The sequence below is a fragment of the Piliocolobus tephrosceles genome, unplaced genomic scaffold, assembly GCF_002776525.5.
Source record: "Piliocolobus tephrosceles isolate RC106 unplaced genomic scaffold, ASM277652v3 unscaffolded_110, whole genome shotgun sequence".
In the NCBI taxonomy this organism is placed as follows: Eukaryota; Metazoa; Chordata; class Mammalia; order Primates; family Cercopithecidae; genus Piliocolobus; species Piliocolobus tephrosceles.
The window spans coordinates 596,404-619,303 of record NW_022292088.1 but is presented as its reverse complement, the minus strand read 5'-3'; the positions used below and the strand labels follow the sequence as shown (position 1 = coordinate 619,303).

The 22,900-nt window shown below is 39.4% G+C and overlaps 1 protein-coding gene across 1 annotated transcript in view; it reads right to left on the bottom strand.

Moving 5' to 3' along the window:
* The window catches only part of LOC113219872 (E3 ubiquitin-protein ligase UBR1-like), a 158,939-nt gene that overhangs the window by 34,412 nt on the left and 101,627 nt on the right, over positions 1–22,900 (bottom strand). The window contains exons 33-38 of the mRNA XM_026447937.1: positions 20,437–20,534; positions 12,242–12,332; positions 11,016–11,164; positions 7,423–7,478; positions 6,433–6,529; positions 146–213 (exon numbers count right to left, since the gene is read on the bottom strand). Coding sequence (XP_026303722.1) covers positions 146–213; positions 6,433–6,529; positions 7,423–7,478; positions 11,016–11,164; positions 12,242–12,332; positions 20,437–20,534 — 559 coding nt within the window. The remainder of the gene's footprint in view (positions 1–145; positions 214–6,432; positions 6,530–7,422; positions 7,479–11,015; positions 11,165–12,241; positions 12,333–20,436; positions 20,535–22,900) is intronic.

Below are 22,900 nucleotides of genomic sequence, written 5' to 3'. Positions count from 1 at the left end.
TGTAAACAGAATGGACAGGAGAGACCAAACTTTATAGATTAAACACCAATAATTTATAATCTTGAACAAAGAGCATGAATTTGAATGAGGAAAGTACAAGAAATTATCAACATGAGTGACTTAAACAAAATTACTGAACACTTACCAAAACATGAAACAGATCTATAGACAGAAGGCATGGTGTATCTTCTGATTTTAGGTTAGGAAGAACAACTAAAACAAACAAAAAGTTAATGTAATTCAGTCAGTAAGATAGCAATGTAGTTAAATAAAATGCAAGCTAAAAACACCTAAACCAAACATGTAACAGGGTTATAAAACACAGAAACTAATAAGTCACACCTTTGAGATATGGAAACTATAATGAGACAAACTGAACTGAGAAAAGGCTGCTAGAAAGACTTGGATACAGTTTAAGCATTGAAAGGTAAAATCTAGGTGGAAAAGGCACATGAAATAGGACAACTGAAATATAGAGATTGTTAAAGAAACATTTGTTGAATGAATGAGAAGAGTTATTTTTATACAATGTTACCTCTATCACTTGTTTTCTCTGACTTCCATTTCTAAATGTTCTGTGATACATAATATGTGAACAAAATTGAGGTTGTGGAGTGGAAAGAACATGCAAAATAGAGTAGGTGAAATGAGGATGGAGAAGATCCTCCTGAACAAAATTAGATAATGGTTTATGTAGACTGGTCATCTGGAGGAAATGCAAATGACTCAAAAGCTACTATCTTTCCAATCTGGTCCATGCCTAAGGAAAAGCTGTAATTCCAAAAGTGAGAGCGAGAGAGGCAAAGAAGTGAAATTGAGAAGTCAGGACAAGAGGAATGGTTTTGTTTATATAAAAATGAGGGAATGAATTACTGTAGGTCTAGGTACTGGTTCTGAACTCTGGCTCAGAAGATTCAACATTACATAAATAAAGCTGTTACTTTTTAAAATGAGGAAGAGAAGACTCTTTTCAGACTAAATTTCTTTCTTTCTTTCTTTCCTTTTTTGAGATGGAGTCTTGCTCTCTCACCCAGGCAGGAGTATAATGGCATGATGTTGGCTCACTGCAACCTCCGCCTCCCAGGTTCAAGCGATTCTTGAGTCTCAGCCTCCCAAGTAGCTGGGATTGCAGGCATGTGCCACCATGCCCAGTTTTTTTTTTTTTTTTTTTTTTTTTTGAGATGGAGTCTCACTTTATCGCCAGGCTGGAGCACAGTGGTACAATCTTGGCTTACTGGACCCTCTGCCTCCCGGGTTCAAGCAATCCTCCTGCCCCAGCCTCCCGGGTAGCTGGGACCACAGACGCGTACCACCATGCCCAGCTAATTTTTGTACTTTTAGTAGAGACAGGGTTTCACCATGTTGGCCAGGATGGTCTCGATCTCTGGACCTTGTGATCTACCCGCCTTGGCCTCCCAAAATGCTGGGAATACAGACATGAGCCACCGTGCCCGACCAATTGTTTCTTTTTTTTTTTTTATTAGTAGAGACAGGGTTTCACCATGTTGACCAGGCTTGAACTTCTGACCTCAGGTGATCTACCTGCCTCGGTCCCCCAAAGTGCTGGCATTACAAGCGTGAGCCACCATGCCTGGCCATGTGACTAGATCAATTTCTTAATCTCTAATCCCAAGATTCTAAACAAAAAGCATAAAGGTTAAGATCAGGGGCTTTGAAGTCAGACTAAAACGGCTTCCAGTACTGGTTGTGACTATTGGTCATAGGCAAGTGACAGGCGACTTAAGCTCTCTAAGTTTACACGCAGTATACACAAGTTTGTTGGGAGGTTCATTAACATATTAATTTATTATTTGTGTATTTTATTTTGAGATGGAATCTCACTCTGTTCCCTAGGCTGGAGTACAGTGGCATGATCTCGGCTCACTACAACCTCTGCCTCTTAGGTTTAAGCAATTCTCCTGCCTCAGCCTCGCAAGTAGCTGAAATTACAAGCACCTGCCACAATGCCCAGCTAATTTTTTTATTTTTTATTTTTAGTAGAAATGGGGTTTTGCCACGTTGGCCAGGCTGGTCTTGAACTCCTGGTCTTAAGAGGTCCACCTGCCTCGGCTTCTCAAAGTGCTGGGATTACAGGTGTGCACCACGCTCCAGGCCAACATATGAATTTAAAGCACTTATCCAAGCTTGGCATATGTAACCCCTCAATAAAAGTTATTAATACTGGCTACATAAAACAAACTAAAGTGATCACAGCTCTGACGTTAACTAGCTATGTGACTTTGACAAGTCATTTGCTGTTTCTAGGTCTCATCTCCTCAAATGATCTTTTAGTAATATTTCTGATATTTCAGTTAGCATGTCTATGATACTACCTGTCTTACTTTTCTCCTCAATGTTACAGCTTACTCAAAATATTTAAATAATTCCCGATCCCTTGTCCTAATTTCCATCATCTTTTCAGCCAAAAGAATACTCTTCGTGTCATCAAATTTTTCTTACAGGCAGTTTTAAAATGATTTTTCTTTTCCTGATTGCTAAAAATATTTAAAATTCTTTTGAAATCAAAAGTCAATTTTGGTATGCATATTTTCATTTTATCTATGGGTTAAGCCAAGCCTTTATGCACAATTAAACACCTCGGCAAAGTTTACATGATACAGTGAAAAAATAATGGGCTCTATGGTCAGTCTGGGTTTAAATATTAGTTCTACTTCTTATTAGTTTTATTACCATGGGCAAGTCATGTAACTTCCCTGTGCCTCAGTTTTCTCCTTGTAAATTGGGAGAATAATTTCCTTGAAGGATGGTGACTAGAAATGAGATTTTATTAAAAAATTCTAGTACAAGGCATAGCACATGGCAGTGAGCATTGTATGTCCTATATATCTATCCATCAATCCATCCATTTAGAGACAAAGTCTCTCTCTGTTGCCCAGGCTAGAGTGCATAGTACGATCACAGCTTACTGCAACCTTGACCTGGGTGAAAGTGATACGCCTGACTCAGCCTCCCGAGTAGCCAGGACTGCAGGTGTGCACCACCACACCCTACTAAGGTTTTTGTAGAGACAGAGTTTCACCATGTTGCCCAGGCTGGTCTCGAACTCCTGAGCTCAACTGATCTGCTCACCTTGGCTTCCTAAAGTTCTGGGATTACAGGTGTAAGCCATTGCACCCGACCTGTCCTACTGCTACTGCAGAAATCAACATATTAAAACAATACTCATCACTTTACTAGAAAATAGCTCCTATTCTGCACTTCCTTATTTCTCTCAATTTTTCTGCTATTCATTTTAGTTTAAAATTTTGCCCCTGACCCAGCCCACACCAATGTCTTCCCTAATTCCTGCTACCACATTCAGATGCATATGTTACCTCTCATTTTTCCCTCCTTCAATCCAACCTATTCAATATCAAATTAAGCTCAGAATACCATTGTCCAAAACATTTCAAAAAATTCCAATTACCTAAAGAATAAAGTTCAAACTTATGGCTGAGGCATTTAAGTCACTGTAATTTTATTTAAAAAAACTTCATGCTTCTCTATCTGTAGATGCCATTACTCCTATCAAACCTGTCTACCTGAACATATCACACACTTTCCTACCTCCTCAGTGTTTGTTCAAATGCACCCTGTGTCTTTTGGAATGCAGCTTCTGTTCCTCTCAATTTATCTACTATGTGTATTCCCTTCAAGGCTCAATTCAAATCCTACCCTGTTAGAGGAGATAACAGCAGAGTCCCAAAGTGATTTCTTCCTTGTCTCAATTTTTTTTTTTTTTCCTTTTTTGAGATGGAATCTCTCTCTGTCGCCCAGGCTGGAGTGCAGTGGCACGATCTCGGCTCACTGCAAGCTCCACCTCCTGGGTTCACGCCATTCTCCTGCCTCAGCCTCCCAAGTAGTTGGGACTACAGGCGCCCATCACCATGCGTGGCTAATTTTTGTATTTTTAGTAGAGACGGGGTTTTACCATGTTAGCCAGGATGGTCTCGATCTCCTGACCTCGTGATCCGCCGCACCCGGCCGCTTGTCTCAATTTTTGAAGTGTGTATTAGTGAAGCACATATCTGGCATTTGGCTATTTTATGTTTGTTTTTAGAGAGGTTCTGCTTCTTTAATTCAATCATAAGCATTAAAATGGCAAGGAACATATCTGATAGCCCTAACATCTTACAAATAAAAATGCTCCTCTAATAAATGTTCATATGGCCGGGCGCGGTGGCTCAAGCCTGTAATCCCAGCACTTTGGGAGGCCGAGACGGGCGGATCACGAGGTCAGGAGATCGAGACCATCCTGGCTAACACGGTGAAACCCCGTCTCTACTAAAAAATACAAAAATACTAGCCGGGCGAGGTGGCGGGCGCCTGTAGTCCCAGCTACTCAGGAGGCTGAGGCAGGAGAATGGCGTCAACCCGGGAGGCGGAGCTTGCAGTGAGCTGAGATCCGGCCACTGCACTCCAGCCCAGGAGACACAGCAAGACTCCGTCTCAAAAAAAAAAAAAAAAAAAAAAAATGTTCATATGAAAAACTTTGATATATAGGCATAAAGCTATACTACAGAAATTCCTCCAGTATTGCTAATTAGAGATTATACACCATCATTTTAGTCTCTCCCATCTGTGATAATGTTAGTCTCGTTTGGTGCTTTTTTTGAGACAAGGTCTCACTATATTGCCTACACTGGTGTCAAACTCCTGGGCTTAAGGGATCCTCCCCTTCAGGCTCCTGAGTAGCTGGGATTATAAGTGTGTGCCACCATGCTGGGCAATAAGCTGTTTTAAACATTGCAAATCCCATAATGTGTAATAAGTGCAAAAGCAGTGAAATTGGAAGAATTACTAAGTATCTAAATTATGACTGAAATGAAAGAGATACCAAAAAAGTAAAAAAACAAAAACAAAATAGTGATATGCAAATAGGATAAACTGTTCAACAGAAAGACGTCCTAAAAACAAAGACAGGCACATGTGACATATGGAAGGTTCTGGGCCTGTGCAACTGACCAAGAAGAGAAAAAAGTAAGTGAAAGAAGGGAAAACTTTTATGTGTGTGACTAGGGGAACAGTATCAACATTAGATTTCTATTAGCATGAAGCCAATTCAGGAGACACCTGGAAGTCAATTTGAAAATATAAAAGCTAAGCATGGCAGAAGTTCTAACAAAACTTGAGTGGCGGCCTTGGGAAGAGCTGTGGAATCTCCACATCAACAGGATAAGCAGAAAGCTGCTCAGGAAGAGGAGCTCCCTAAGAAGCTTGTGGGGATTGACAAGGGAAAACACTACTGGCTTCAATAGATTTTCAAGGTAAAGAAGGTCTATTTTGCTGGGGAAAAAAAAAGTCTGCTAGTTTAGCTACAAGAAAATTATGCCTGGCTTTAAAGCTTAAAAAATCTGAATAACTCTTATTTGTCAGAAATATATCTGGGAAGTGCATGCTGAAACTACCCTACTCATGACAATTGGGACTTATGAACAAATAGATTTACAAACAACTCTCTTTAAGGCTCGTCTCTTTGGGTACAGAGGAGCTTATAGTAGACTTCAAATGCCCAGATGGAAATGCAGATAACCAAAAGGAAAGCAAAATCATTCTAATGCTATGTAATGACTTATCCTTCATTTTATTTTTATACTAATTGAGATCACCATATGAGCTCTTAGTAAATTTCTAACTTGTCAGAATCTGAGAAGATTAGCTGTTATAGCCAGCCTGTCAAAGAAATGGGCATGGAACTGAGTTCTGAGATTACTGAATGTAGCATTTCCATTATTTCATAAGAATTTGACCCACAAACAAAATTAAACATATTTTAAAATGATCTATCCACATCATTGCTCCCTTTTCTAATTGGATTGGGGATACATGGATGTTAGTTGTCGTAGACATTGGTTCAATAACCTAGGTAGGTAGAAGAAACATAAGTTGAAAATATTTGGAAAATACAGATTTTAAAAATAAGGTCATGAAGGCCGGGAGTGGTGGTTCACGCCTGTAATCCCAGCACTTTGGGAGGTGGAGGCAGGCGAATCACCAGAGGACAGGAATTCAAGACCAGCCTGGCCAATGTGGTGAAACTCCATCTCTGCTAAAAAAAAAAAAAAAAAAAAAAAAAAAATACAAAAATTGTCTGAGTAGCCTGTAATCCCAGCTACTCAGAGAGCTGAGAAAGGAGAATCACTTGAACACGTGAGGTGGAGGTTGCAGTGAGCTGAGATCGCGCCATTGCTCTCCAGCCTCAGTAACAAGAGCGAAACTCCCTCTCAAAAATAATAACAATAATAAGATCGGAGGCAGCTCTGTGTTTATCTGTTTTTTTGCATGACTTCTGTAGGTGGTAAAATTTCATTACTGAGAGCTCAAAATTATTGTAGCGTGTGTTGTTTCCTAATGAAATACACTGCCAGAAATGCAATAGAAAAAGACATAAAAATAATATAATACATAATAATAGTTCAGAGAAGACTCTACCTGATAGAAGACGAAGCAGATGTTTCTGTATCAGGACCTGAGGACAGGTAATCCTCTGTGCAACTGCAAACTGCATTAATGCTTTCAGACCATTATGCTAGATTGTAAGAGACAGGGAAGATAAAAAGATGAGGAAAGATGAGACACCTAACTCATCCACTTAAGAGTTTGGTAAAAATCAACTCTAGTTTGTCGGAATTAGCTGCAGACTCATTATATACCTTATATCATTGTAAATAAATTACGATATTCTTAATACCTGTACAAGGTTTTATGGCCTTGCTAAATTTCTAACAGATGTTCTGATAAAAAAGTGGTATTAAAGCTATAATTATTTTAATTCTCATGTAAAAAGTATTCATTTTCCCCAGAGCTGAGCACACTGTGGACCACAAGTCTTCTAGTATTCTGTGCCAGGTGTCAGAAAAATAAGAGGGAAATGGGAAGCAAGAGATAGCAACCTCAGTTACCCCTTTTGTCTTCACAGGGCTACTCGGCATATTTCTTCAGTACCGTTCTCCAGGGACCACTGTGTTAAACGGTTAGGCCTGGGGCAGGAGTACAGCCCTACAGTAGTGTCAGTATCTGCCCATCAAGGAGTCATGGCTTAATTTTATTTTTGAATTCAGTATGATGATTCATCCAAAATTAAGTCAGCATTAATACTCAATGTTATATAATGGTGCAAAATTAGTGAGAAGGAAAAATATAGGAAACATCAGGATTTTGAAGTGTAACAAAGGGAGAAAAAGTAATCATCACATGAAATCTCTGTATGAATTACACTTAACCTCTGAGATTGAGTAAGCTCTGTAAAGTGCACACGCTATTCAGTTTCCTATAAGACTGAGGCAGCTCCTTTTCTCCCCTATAGAATTCTGCTAATTTTTACAGAAAAGGAGTAAAGATTTTTTTTTTTTGAATAATAAACTGTGGGGGGAAAAATACAGCATGCCATGAGTTACATGTACCTTGTTGGAATATACATACCTGCCTATTTTGAAGTGCTCCAAACAAAGGTTTTCCTTCATCTCCCAACAGGTTTTCTCAAAGAATTAAAAAAAATAAAAATAATAAATCCTGAATAGTGCTATAATTATATACTGTACTTTTTATCAAATGTTCCTTAATATTTTTGATAAGATGATTTGCATTTTCCCCTTCAGTCTTGTGTTTTAAGTCTTTGCCAAAATTTTCCAATTTTTGAGTGAGAGAATATTAGAGAATCAAATGAATATCATTTACAAATTACCAGCATAAAAAATAAAGTCCCTGCAGCAATCTTATAAAGAACGCTTGGGGGGAAAAAAACAGCCTGGATTGTTTCTTCTCATTTCAGCATCTTTTTTATGCAAAAAATTCTAAAATAAGTAATATATATATGTAATTATAGCCTATTTTGTTTAAAAATAATATGAAAGGCAGACACAAATAACTTCTTGCTTTTTTGGGCACAATTTTTTTTTTTTTTTTGAGACAGAGTTTCGCTCTTGTTGCCCAAGCTGGAGTGCAACGGCGCGATCTCGGCTCACTGCAACCTCCACCGCCCGGGCTCAAGCGATTCTCCTGCCTCAGCTTCCTGAGTAGCTGGGATTACAGGTGTGCACCACTACGCCGGCTAAGTTTTTGTACTTTTAGTAGAAACAAGGTTTCAGCACATTAGTGGTGGTCTCGAATTTCTGACCTTAGGTGACCCGCCCACCTCAGCCTTCCGAAGTGCTTGGATTACAGGTGTGAGCCACTGCGCCCGACCTCGGGTACAATTTTAAAAGAATTAGAAAAGATCAATAGGAAAAAAAAGAAAATGAGACCAGGTGCGGTGGTTCATGCCTGTAATCCCCGGACTTTCGGGTGACCGAGGCAGGAAGACTGCTTGAGCTCAGAAGTTCAAGACCAGCCTGGGTAACATGGAAAAACCCTGTCTCTACAAAAAATACAAAAATTAGCTGTGGTGGTGCATGCCTGTGGTCCCAACTGCTCGGGAGGCTGAGGTGGGAGGATCACCTGAGCACGGGGAGGCTAAGGCTGCAGTGAGTAACTGCGCCACTGCACTCCAGCCTAGACAACAAAGTGAGACCCTGTCTCAAAAAAAAAAAAAAAGAGAAAGAAAAAGAGAAAATGAAAATACCAAAACCATGGATTTGTGTTTTGTTGTCCATGGTATTTATTCCTAAATTACTCTTATTTTCACTGATCCTTAGCAGCAGATATGAGTGTGGAAGCATTTTTTTTCATCTTTGCATAAACAGTAATTCAAAGGATGCTTTGTTTTGATTCCTCAACTATTATCCCATGCCAATGCGTTCTGTACATGTTTCTCCATCCCCACAGGGACTGAGATAAGTTAGTTGCTTATGTACTAAGAATAAAGTACACCATTATGCTTGCTTGATGGAAAAAGCACAATAGTGAACACAATATGATATTAATCAAATAGAATCCAATTACTAGATTATAGAACCACATATGAAAAGATTCAGTTCCATCAGCAGTGAATTTCTTATCTCCTTTATAACAGACTATGCCCCCTTTTTAATGTTCAAGGTCTAAATATAAATTCTTGACTTCCTAATGCTTATCTTCCCCAAAACAGGAAAGTGTGAAATAGCTTCACTGAAAGTCTGAATAGACTTAACATGTCATGACTCTGAAGAATGCTTTACATTTCTTATCCATTTGTTCAGATTCTATTTTATATAAACCTCGCCTTTCCTATATCCCATTTGATTGAATCATAGCAAATATAAACTGATTTATTATCCTATACCCATGATTTAAGTCTAACAGGTTTGGAAGTAACTTTACCCCCTCCCACCAAGCACATCCACCCACGGTGGCTTTATTCAGTCACGTCCCCACCCCCACACCTCCCTCCACCAGGCAGACAGGTGGGAGGCCACGCCACAGCAGCACCTGGGGACCATGGGCCAGCAAAGGGCCCCAGCCAGAGGGCACCAACCCCAGGAAGACACAGTCCCCACCTGGAGCTTCCCTGGGCTGCCTCGGCCCCTGAGCCCGCCCTGAGGATGTGTGCTTTGACTCTGACAGGAAGCAGGAGGAGGCCACCAGCCCACTGCCCCCCTGGGTATCCTTGGAGGGCACACGGTGGAGTGGAGACCCCAACTCCTGAGCGGCACTTCCTCAGCTCCCACGGCCCTGCATGGTGCTGGGCTCGACCCAAGACGCCCAACCACAGAGTCTGGTCCTGACAGGGATGGTCACGGCCTAGCCACGGGGTGACTCTGCCCATCAGTCCCCCTGGGGAAGCAACTGGATCCCAGCAGGGGCAGAGCCGGGATGGGCCCTATGTGCCTAAGATCAATGTAGGCGAGGGTTCACTGGGCCAAAGCCAATGAACTCACCCATAGGAGCCCTCTGAGGACACCAGTAGGGGGTCTGCTCAGGGCAGGCGCCCGTGGCCTGGAACCTGCCTTTTCCAAAGCACTGGAAGTGACTGTTAAACTCTATTAAGAAACTAATGATAGTATGTAGGAAGGTTTTGGGAAAAATTTGGCTTCATGCTATTTAATTCAAATTATAAGTGTCTTATTACAAAAATATATTTAAACGAAGAAAATATAATGGACTCCATTAAAAACAATTACCAAAAATATATATATTGGAAAGGGAAATCAAAGTGGGCTTGGATAAAGATAGGGAAGAATCACCATTCTTAATTTTTTCCATGTAATACTGGACCTTGTCCTTATAATGAACAAGTGCACTAACTTAAGAAATCTAAGTGATCCCTCACTGCTACACTTTTCTATGGGAAATTTTCGATATGGCAGAGAATTTGATAGTAGGCTTCCCTTTAGAGCTGGTTTCTGCCTGCTAATCTCTCTAAAACTGCCTCAGTCTTCCTTTCCCCTTTCTGTTAATTTTTAGGTGACTTTGGTTTCCCCTCAGTTCTTCTCTCAAAGTATAAAAGAAAGAAAAATTACTGAGCATTTCTGAGTTGTATTTTTTCCTTGAACCTCTATAACTTAACATCATGCTGCTCCTTTAATATAGATACTAAAGGTATATGTGTGTGTGTGTGTGTGTGTGTGAACACGCACACACTTTTTGGAGACCGGGTCTCCCTCTGTTGCCCAGGCTGGAGTGCAGTGGTGTAACCATGGCTCACTGAAGCCTCAAACTCCTAGGCTCAAATGATCATCCCTCTTCCGCTTCCTGATTAGCTAGGATTACAGGTGCATACCACCATGTCTGGCTAATTTTTTGTAGAGACAGTCTTGCTATGTTGCCCAGGCTGGTCTCAAACTCCTGGCTTCAAGTTATCCTCCCACCTCTGCCTCCCAAAGCTCAGCCTCCCAGGCATAATCCACCATGCCCAGCTTTTTAAAAATATTTTTTTAAACTTATGTTTCATATGGCGACGATCATAGTTAAAAAGAGATCAACATAAAAAAATTATCAGACCAAATGGCATGAGCCACACAAATACACTGAAATACTAATAGTCGTCATACAAGTCAAATTATTCTGGCCCATTAGTGAAAAAAAGAATTTAAGAATGAATGATCAATGTTAATTCTGTCTCACTGAAACCTCCAAACCAGTTTTCTTATGAGCTTTACCAATTGCCTGGATAGTGAAAGCACAGGTGCTCCAGGTCAGCATAGGGACTCGAGGATCCGTTTCATCAGGAGGCACTTTCAATCCAATTCTATAAATTGTTGTGGCAAAGAGAATAACCATTTCCTTGATGCTATTTGAATATTTAATCCTATAAATAAAACAAGAAAATTTGTATGATTTAGTAAAAGGAGTTACTTAGTAGGAGCTACTTAGTAAGAAGTCCAATTAAGTCCTAGAGCAATAGAAACAATTTAACCACTTTCAAAGTAAGTAAACTGCTCTTTGTCAAATTAGAGATTAGAGCCTCTGAAGATTTATTCAGCTGGAAAAAAATTGGAAGAGGAGAACCATATTTTTTAAAGATAGAGAAATAGCTCTTATAAAACGGTAATGACCAACCAACATAACTTCACTTCCTGTAAAAGATGCAGCAAATGCTCACAACTAGAAGGGGTTCAGTTTCTAATTAAAAAACAGACTGAACACAGAAGGAATAAAATTCAGAGGAACAAATCTGACCTAATGAGTTTTGGTGCTTGGAAAAAGAACCAAAGAAGTACTTTTGTGTTGACAGATATGTGTATGTGTTTGTGTTGTGTGTATGTGTGATAATACCATGTACCTGGAGTGATAATTTCCAGTTTTCTCAACTTCCACTTATAACAAGTATTTTCAGTAGCAATGGGATAGATAAACAAGGATCACAACTAGAAAAACTACCCTGGATACTCAGTATTAATGAAATAGTAATACCTGATTTGGGTATATTACATCTCTCCAATAACCTAATGAGTGAAGTAGGAGAGAAGGCCTCAATTTTACATACACAAAAAATGAACTGGTGGTGGCATGGAGTGACCTGAGACTTTTCAGAAAGTCGCAAAGCAAGTTAGATGTAATTTTAAATGAAGTCTCATAATTCTGGTCCTCTTGTAGGACCAGACAGAACTGGCATTTTTGGTCCTCTTGTAGGACCACAGAGAACTGGCATTTTTGTTGGTTAAAAATGATTACTCAGAGGCATAGTTCGCCTTAATATACATTACTTTAATATATCAAACCACTTCATTTTGTTAATACAAATAAAACAAACAGAGAAAGAAACAAGATAATGGGATAAACTATTTTACAAATAAAAAAGGAAGGAAAGATGGAAGCCTACACTGTTTCCTACTCTTATTTTCACAATCATTTACAAAGTTCTCTTAACTATTTAGATACTTACGAAGACTGAACACCAAAACTCAGGATGGAAGTGAACTCAAAAGTAGAATCTCCCATTCCTTGATTAAAGAAAACAGGAATTGGGTTCTCTCCTTATAAATTAAAAGGAAAAAGAAAGAAAAATCATGAATGAGTTTAGTCTGACATAGAGTTTTCTAGCATTTATTTATTTGTTTTGACAGTCTCACTGTCACCCATGCTGGAGTACAGTGGCATGATCATCTGTAGCTCCAACCTCCTGGGCTCAAGCTATCCTCCCAAGTAGCTGGGACTACAGGCATGTGCCACCATGCCTGCCTAGTTTTTAAACCATTTTTTTGTAAAGATGGGATCTTCCTTTGCTGGCTAGGCTGATCTTGAACTCCTCAAGAGATCCTCCTACCTTGGCCTACCAAAGTGTTGGGATTACAGGCGTGAGCCACTGTGCCCAGGCTTTCTGGCTTTTTAATATTATACATAATCATTTTAGGAAACTCAGGATATGCTAATAAGCAATGAATAATTAACCTAAGTTTCTCCATCCAGATAAACACAGTTAACATTTGGGTGATATTCTTCTGTTCCCCACACAAATATTACATATTTTTTAAGAGGATGACATGATATAATACTAGTCTGTATCTTGCCTTTGTACCTAATAGATCATGAACATCTTTCTATATCAGTAACTCTCCCTCTATTTTGCCATTTTAATGACTGCATAAATGTTCTCTTGATAAGGCAGCATATATTAGTGAATAAGAGTAAATGATCTGAAGCCAAGATCTGAATCCTAGCTCTGCCACTTACTGTTACTGCAACCTTGTGTGAAAACTAAACCTCTCCGTAGCTCCATTGCCTTGTCAAATTCAAATGCTATTTCCTGACATGAAATGGGTTTTCTCTGGTTGCTTTCAAGACTTTTAGATTTTTTTGTTTGTTTGTTTGTTTGTTTAAGAGATGAGGTCTCAGCCAGGCATGATGGCTCACACCTGTAATCCTAGCACTTTAGGAGGCCAGGGCGGGCGGATCAGTTGAGGTCAGGAGTTCAAAACCAGCCTGGCCAACATGGTGAAACCTCATCTCTACTAAAAATACAAAAAATTAGCCTGGCATGGTGGCGGGCACCTAATCCAGTTACTTGAGAGGCTGAGGCAGAAGAATCGCTTGAACTCAGGAGGTGGAGTTTGCAGTGAGCCGAGATCGCATCACTGCACTCTAGCCTGGGTGACAGGGCGACACTCTGTCTCAAAAAAAAAAAAAAAAAACAAGGAGGTCTCGCTATGTTTTCCTGGTTGGTTTCAATTTCCTCGGCTCAAGGGATCCTCCCACCTCAGCCTCCCAAATAGCTGGGCCTACAGACATGCACCACAGTGCCTGGCTCTTTATTTTTTGTTTTCAGCAGTTTGCTTTATGATGTGTCTGACTGTGGTTTTCTTATCTGCTTGAGATTTACTGAACTTCTTGAATCTGCAAAATTGTCTTTCACCAAATTTGGGAAATTTTCAGCCAATTATTTCTTCAAAATTTTTTTCTGCATTATTTTTCTCTTCCTTTTGGGACTTCAATGACACAAATGTTGGATTGAAAAAAAAATTGTCCCATAGATCCCTAAGGTTGTATTTTTTTATCCCCCATCTCTTTTCTGTCTGTTCTCCAGATTGAATAATTTCCACTGATCTAATTTCACATTCATGGACACTTTACCTCATCTCCAGTCTAGTATATATATTTTTGAAATAACACAGCCTTGCTGTGTTGCCCAGGCTGGACTGCAGTGGCATGATTACAGCTCAGTGTAATTTCAAACTCCTGGGTTCAAGTGATCCTCTTGCCTCCCAAGTACCTAGGACTATAGGCACATACTGCCAAACACAGCTATTTTTTTTTTATTATTTTATTTTTTTAGAGATGGGGTCTTATCAAGTTGCCCAGGCTGGTCTTGAATTCCTGGCCTCAAGTGATCCTCCTGCCTCAGCCTCCCACAGTGCTGTTATTACAGGCCTGAGCCACTGTGCTTAGCCTTTCGGTTTACTATTGAGCACATCCAGTTAATTTTTGTTTCATCCAGTATTTTTTCAACTCTATTATCTCCATATGGTTAGTATTTTTAATTTCTATTTTTCTGGTAACTTCTTTCAACTCTTTCAAGAGTGTTCACCTTCACCTTATGTTTCAAGGTTAACTAGTTGCTTTAAAACTCTTCGATAAGTTTAACATTTAAAACATCTCAGGATTGGCATTTGGTTGTTTTTCCCTTGAGAATCGGTCAGATTTTTCTGGTTCTTCGTATGTCAAGTAATTCTGGATTATTATCCTGTACATGTAGAATATTACATTGGGAGGTTCTGGTCCTGTTAAAAACCTCTGGAAAAATATACAGTTTTCAAGTGTTTTAGACGGTAATAAACTCAGGTCCAACAAGTCCTGTCTCATTCTCTGTGGATGGTGATTCCAATGTTAGTTTTCAGAGCCTTTGCTGTGGTGTTCTGATCTGTCCAGCACATGTACTCCTCGTGGGGTTAGTCTAGGACTTGAGTGATGGTTTAAATGAAGCTTACTTTTCAAAACTCTGGTTACGCCTCTTTGAGCCTATTCTGTACAGGTGCAGCTTGGAGGTGAGCCCAGAACTTATGTTGACCTCAAAAATACGAGATTCCCCTTCTACAGTTCTCTCCTCTTGGGGATTTCCTACCCTAGCCCTCCCACTTTCTAGCTCCAAAGGGCCCTTTCCCCCAGTTTCTCTGGCCAAAATAACATGTTTTTCTCAGTTTTAGTCTACCATGCTGTCAGTCAGATTTATGACTGCGGATGCCCTTGGTGTGAAGCCACGAGGCAAAGACAGAAAAAAATGATGATGATTAACCTTGTACTCGATGGAACACAGGAGGCCCTTTTCCCAGTTCCTCACCAGAGAGAATGGTTTTCTCCTGGGATTATGGGCATCTGTGTGGCCACCATGGCTGTGCAGCTCTATGCCTGAGGCTGGCCTTGGGAGAAGGCCAGAGGAAAAATAAAATAAACACACTCCTTTTATATTCTGGCTATGAAGGGCTTCTTTTCCTGATCCTCTGACCAGAAAGAGATGGCATTTCTCATGGATTTTTGTTATTCATGCTTGTTGTACAGTTCTAGAACTCAGCTGTTCTTGGGTGAAAGTTGGGAAATAAAGGAGGAAAAAGCCTCAGGAAACTCACTAAATGTACTGATAATTCTTAAATTTTGACTTTAGTTCCCATCTGCCTGCTATTTTACTTTTCAGAGACTTGAGCTGTTGTGGTTTTTCGTATCCTGTGAAAGTATGAGGAATTAGATATTGGGTTTTATGAAATGTCTTTTTTTTTTTTTTTTAAGGACAGAGTCTCGCTGTATCGCCCAGGCTAGAGTACAGTGGTGCAATCTCGGCTTACTGCAACCTCCACCTCCCAGGTTCATGCCTCAGATTCTCCTGCCTCAACCATCTGAGTAGCTGGGATTACAGGCACGTGCCACCACACCTGGGTAATTTTTGTATTTTTAGTAGAGACAGGGTTTCACCATGTTGGCCGGACTGGTCTCGAACTCCTGGCCTCGCCTCAAGAGATCTGCCTGCCTCGGCCTCCCAAAGTGCTGCGATTTCAAGCGTGAGCCACCGCACCTGGTTTGAAATGTCTTTTTACAAGTTATAATGACCAGCCAGGTGTTGGTGGCAGGCGACTGTCATTTCAGCTACTCAGGAGGCTGAGGTACGAGAATTGCTTAAACCTGGGAGGCGGTGGTTGCAGTGAGCCAAGATCTCACCACTGCACTCCAGTCTGGGGGTCAGAGCGAGACTCCATCTCAAAAATAAAGAAATAAATAAAAGGCTATAATGATCATATTAGTTTTCATCTTTAACCTATTCTTTTAAGAAGTTTCCATCAAGGCACTGTTAGAATAAACTCAATCTGAGCATTGTCTCTTTTGGGCTATGAGCTGTCTTCTAAGTATGGTTTTGGCCATATTCCATGGATTTTGATCTGTGTTGTTCTTGTTGTTAATTGCTAAATAGTCACTAATTTCTCCATCTCTCTTTAGCTTTTTCCTTGCATTCAACAGTTACATGGAATAGTATTTAAAAATTCCTAATTTGTTAGGTTTTTGAGCTCTTTTTTGTTAAGTATTATTTTATTGCATTGTGGATAGTGTAAGTGTCCTACATAATTTCCCTTTTTGAAAACTATTGAGATTCTTACATGGCCTAATTTATTAACCAATCTGTCATTAATAATCCATGGACAGGTGGGCACAGTGGCTCACACCTATAATCCAAACACTTCGGGAAGCCACGGTGGGAAGATCACTTGAGGTCAGGAGTTCAAGATCAGCCTGGGCAACACAGCAAGATGCTGTCTCAAAAAAAAAAAAAAAAAAAAAAATTCCATGGGCATTTGATAAAAATGTATTTTCCAATAGGAACAAACTCCTGTAGAATATATTACTAAATCAAGCTTAATTTTAAAAATTCTCTAAGTCCTTATTTATTTTTGGATGACTTGACCAGCCATAGTCTTAGAAAGATCTGGTAAAATCTCCCACTATCACTACGTTTTTGTTTAATTCTACTTATGTACCAAAACAACACAGCATGAAAATAAATAGAAACTGAATTTATTATCTGTCTTTTCTCCTAACCTCCCCAATATACTAGGCAATATAGATAAAAGGCTTACACATTCTCTGTAATCCTTCCTTTACAATCTTTTGGTTGTTTCTTTCCCCCAAACAATTAGTCATTCAATAAGCATTCAGAGCAAACTTGTCAATGCTTACTATTAATACCACCACTTCTTACCATCTCATGGTAGGACCAGTGCAACTGATTCCTGATTAATCTTCTTGAGTTATCTCCTCACTCTTCCAATCTATCTGCGGCACCACTCCCACACTAAAAAGCTACCAGAATAAATGCTAGTCACTTGCTCAAAAATTTTAATCATTCCATGATTTCTTTTTTAAAGTTCTTTATTTCAATAGTTTTTCCTTAGATTATGTTCAGTATTTTCTTCCCTTAAAAATATAGGCTTCTAAGTAAATTAGTGAATATGCTTAAAAGATACTAATCACTCTAACACTTCTTTTTTGTTGTTGTTGTTGAGACAGAGTCTCGCTCTGAGTCTCACTCTGTCGCCCAGGCTGGAGTGCACTGGTGGGATCTCGGCTCACTGCAAGCTCTGCCTCCCGGGTTCATGCCATTCTCCTGCCTCAGCCTCCTGAGCTGGGACCACAGGCGCCCACCACCACGCCTGGCTAATTTTTTGTATTTTTTAGTACAGACAGGGTTTCACCGTGTTAGCCAGGATGGTCTCGATCTCCTGACCTCGTGATCCGCCCACCTGGGCCTCCCAAAGTGCTGGGATCACAGGCGTGAACCACCGTGCCCGGCCTAATCACTCTTAGACTTCTTTAGACGGTCACAGAGGTCCTACTGCTAATAACGTGATCTTTCTACTTAATGCCATGTTTGAGACCTCCAATTAAACATTTAGAGGCCAAAGTAACAATAAAAACTGACTTAAGACTGAATTTTTGAGACCTAAAACTCAGGATGTATAACCAACATGTGAATCTACAATTTTTTTAATAAAAAGAATCTAAACTCATATATGTCAAAGTCATTTTAAATTACTATAAAAATTAAGAAGAATCTCTTGTACTGAATTGCTTCTCGGTGCTTAAAACAAGCAGCAAAGTAGCAAGTACATGCCAAAAATCACTTCTTAACAAATATAAGGTCTTTTGTTAGAAGAGTTTCCACCTAACAGATTGTTATCTCATTAGCACCACTTGTGGAAAAGGTTTTGTTATAAAATGAAGGAGGAGGGGAAACTGGATGTTGCCAGACTTATTCATTGCTGACTGTTGTCTTCCATCATTCTGTGTTTCTAAATGACCAAGTTCAAATTCTTATAAACCTCCACAACTGCCCCATATTCTCCACTATTCCCCACTGTGTACTCTTCAACTAAGGTAGGCCAGGCTTTTTCAATGTCTCTGAAACATGCTCATAATTCCCTAAAAACATTTCTGTTTTCTACCTGGGTTCTCCTTTATCCCTACCACACATCCAAATTTTATACAAGGTCAAATCAAATTTAATTTTCTCCATGACATCTTCTCTTACTACTTCAGCCCCTACTGATCAATTCCTTCTTAAAAATTTCATGAGTCCTACTGTTTTATACTATAAAATCGGGCTGTTAATGCTATTTCCTCTTGTATCATTCTTAACTGCATAACATGCACACATATGAGGTCAACAAGGCAGGGAACATAAAACTTTGTATAGTGCTGAATACATGAGTAAACACCTAATAAATACTTGATAACTTAGGCTGGGCACACTGGCTCATGCCTGTAATCCTGGTACTTTGGGAGGCTGAGGTAGGAGGACTGCTTGAGTCCAGGAGTTTGAGACCAGCCTGGGCAACATAGCGAGACCCTGTCTCTACAAAAAATTTAAAAATTAGCCTGGGTGTGGTGGTATAAGCCTGTGGTTCCAGCTATGTGGGAGGCTGAGGTAGGAGGATCACTTGTGCCCAGGAGTTGAAGCTGCAGCGAGCTGTACTCCAGCCTGGGTGATGAGTGAGACCTGTCTAAACAAACAAACAAACAAACAAACAACAACAACAACAAACCCCCCCACATACAAAACAAACAAAAAACCTTTGTAACTTAGACTATGGTGATAAGAAATAAAACCATCACCCTATTTTTTCCTTTGTAGCTTTTGAATGCATCCTTTATTTTCCTTAAAAGTATGTAACTGAAAGGACATAACTAAGCATAACAGAGGGTAAAATAATCAGGGAAAATGTGGATAAATACAGAAAGGTATGAAATGTAGAAATAAGACATCAATATTTTGAGTAGAATACCTAGAAATACTCTGGAATATTTTCTAGGTATAGTTTTCATCAATTTCAGATCCAAAGAGGGGATGAGAAGATAATTTTTAAAATACTGGACTTTGTCTTCACCCTATTGATTTCACTGCCTAAACCAGGGGTCCTCAACCCCGGGGCCATGGACGAGTACCAGTCTATGGCCTGTTGGGAACCCTGGGAATGGGCCGCACAGCAGGAGGTGAGCAGCAGGTGAGCAAAGCTGCATCAGAATTTACAGCTGCTTCCCATCACTCGCATTGTTGCGTGAGCTCTGCCTCCTGTCAGATCAGCAGCCACATTAGATTCTCATAGGTGCACAAACTCTAACTATGAACTGCCCATGTGAGGGAACTAGGTTGCCCACTCCTTATGAGAATCTAATGACTGACCATCTGTTACTGTCTCCCATGACTCCCAGATGGGACCAGCTAGTTGCAGGAAAACAAGCTTAGGGCTCCCACTGATTCTACATTATGGTGAGTTATATAATTATTTCATTATATATGACAATGTAATAATAATAGAAATAAAATGCACAATAAATGTAAGGCACTTGAATCATCCCAAAACCATCCCCCTCATCCGTGGAAAAATTGTCTTCCACAAAACCAGTCCCTGCTGCCAAAAAGGTTGGGGACCATTGGCCTAAACAAAAGACAACTTTTCCTCACTGTATTTTAAAAATTCCCATTTTTATCCTTTTAAGCACATCTCTATTAATAGCCATACCTGTCTCACAACTGTAAAGAATATGTAAATGACAGTTTTAAAATGTTTTTGTTATTACAAACATTACTAACCACATATTAATAGTATTAGTAATAGTAATGGCTAACATGTAGCACTTACTAGGTACCATGGACTATTCTACTTTACATATAATAACTCTACTAATCTTTCAACCAATAAAATAGGTACTATTATAATATTATTATCCCCAATTTGCAAATAAGAAGTTGAGGCACACAGAGCTTAAGTAACTTGCCCAAGATTACATAATCAGTAAGTGGATCTTAGTGATTTAGATGAATCTTGGATCGAAGATTTACATCTACGCAGTCCAACAGCTTGGAATAATCAGATAGATGGACTTGATAGTTTAATCACTGTCTGTATTGTCTCCTAGTATGAAAAACGATTAAATTTAATAAAGCAATTTAAGCCAAACTTACTCTTAGCTTCAAAAACTTCTATTTCCTGATATTCAAGAAATTTGTACTTGCAAACCATATTTTAGCACATTAATTATTTAAAAAAATAAAGATTCTGACACCATCTTCACATAGTTAATATAAAATAAATGTAAGCAAACCTTTAGCATGTCTTATATTATAACCTGATATTCTGGCCAGAACAGTCTGTATCCATTGTGCCAGGGTCAAAAGTTGAGCAAGAGCATCTGCATTCTCACTGAAAAATGATATTTAAAAATTATTACAACCATGGGTACAAAGTCAAATGGAAAACCTGAATTTGTATTATTTCCTTGGATAAATGGTCGTATAAAAAAGTTAAGTTCCTCCAGATTAATTTCCTAGGTCACAGAAACATGTCTAAAAATGTAGCTTTTTGGAAGGGGAAGAAAATTTTAAACTTACAAGAAATAAGTCACCACCCACATGCCAGTCACCCACAGGTAGTAAATGTCAGTAAATGGAATCACCATTCTAGTTGCTCCAGTCAAAAACTAGGTGTTGTCATTGATTTCTCTGATTTCCTCACACCCCACATTCTGATCTATTAATCAACCTTGCAGGTTTTATCTTTTAAATATATCCCAAGTTGATCACTCCTACCTACCTCTACCCTTACTACCCCCAATCCAAGTCACATCAGCCCTCACTTGGATTACTTAAATAGACTCCTAATTGTTCTTCCTGCTTCTACTCTTGTGTTTCATTGTAAGTATAAATTCTGCATACAGCAGCTAGAAGAATTTTCTAAAATTGTAAACAGGATCATTACAACTTCTAATCTTTGCTCATAATCCCTTTTATGATCTGATCTTTACTTGCTCCATTCCATGCTGCCTTCTTGCTGTGCCTCAAACATGACGATGGGGTTCCAAACTTGAGCCTTTGCTTTTTTTTTTTTTTTTTTTTTTATGAGATGGAGTCTCGCTCTGTCGCCAGGTTGGAGTGCAGTGGCACAATCTTGGCTCACTGCAACCTCTGCCTCCTGGGTTCAAGCGACTCTCCTGCCTCAGACTCCTGAGTTGCTGGGATTACAGGTGCCTGCCACCACGCCCAGCTAATTTTTGTATTTTTAGTAGGGACTGGGTTTCGCCACGTTGGCCAGGCTGGTCTCGATCTCTTGACTTCATGATCCGCCCGCCTTGGCCTCCTAAAGTGCTGGGATTATAGGCATGAGCCACCACCCAGCCAAGCCTTTGCTCTTGATACGGCCTGTGCTTAGAATTTTCTTCTCCCAGAGAAAAGCAGTGATTATTCCTCACTTTATTCAGGTCTCTGTTCAAATGTCACCATCTCAGAGAAGAGCTCCCTGATAACTCTGTCTATAAATAGCCTCATGCCCCAGTCTGTCTTCAGCCCTTTAACTTACTGCTTTAGCTTTCTCATAGTATTTCCCACTACTCAACATTTTGCCTTATTTTTTTATTGCCAGTCTCTCCTTCCTAAAATGGACATAAGGAAAGGGACTTGAGACAGACTGTTATTAAGAACAAAGAAGGGCTGGGCGCAGTGGCGGCTCAGGCCTGCAGTCCAGCACTTTGAGAGGCTGAGGTGAGTGGGTCACTTGAGCTCAGGAGTTAGACACCAGCCTGGGAAATGTAGTGAAATTCTGTCTCTACAAAAAATACAAAAATTAGTGGGGTGTGGGTGGCACACGCCTGTGGTCCCAGCTACTCGGGAGGCTGAGGTGGAAGGATCATCTGAGCCCAAGAAGGTTGAGGCTGCAATGAGCTGAGTGAGATCACACCACTGTACTCCAGCACATAGTGAGATCCTATCTAAAAAAAAAAAAAAACCAAGAAGGACCAGAGACAGTGCTATTAAAGACTGTAAAATAGGAATCTTTTTATTGAAATAATAGTCTTGAGCAAAGGTAAAATATATAATGAACTGTGCCAAAATTTATGTATCTGGGCACAAATTTGACCTAAGAAATTTTTTTTGTTCTCAAAAAATGGAAATATACTATGACTGATTATAATCAATTTTCTTTACAGACACCAGTTTATTAGTTTTAAATTTTTTGGTAAGTTTATATTATAAATTTTTAATCAAAATCTTAGTTTTGACAGTTTTTATATGCTTTTATCTTTACTATCTTAGATTATATTCATGCTGATTTTCTAAAATCCAAAAAAGGCAAATATAATCAATTATATGGGTAAATTGAAGTATCTAATAAAACTGTTACGTATAATCATGTATTTCAGATCCTGAGTAACAGAATTGTTACTATAAATTAAAAGTGTGCCAGAGTTCTAAGAGAACTGGTTGTAAGGATCGGTTTTCTGAATTTAGAAAGAACTGCTCTGAAGCATCTGATCCTTAAAGACATCAAGGAAAGAAGTAGCTAAATATTCTGTTAGAGAACAATTTACATAGTTTAATAATCTTATTTGGGGGAGCCACTGTGCAAAAAAGGCTTGTACAAGAAGTTGGAAAGTCACTTTATTATGATTTCCTTTATCTTTGTCTTCTGCTGTATAGTTAGGTAAGGTTTTGGAGTCAGGAGTGAGACCTGTCTTGGGATAAATAAAAACTATCCATAGTCTTCGATTCCTTTAAATGGAAATAATAGTACCT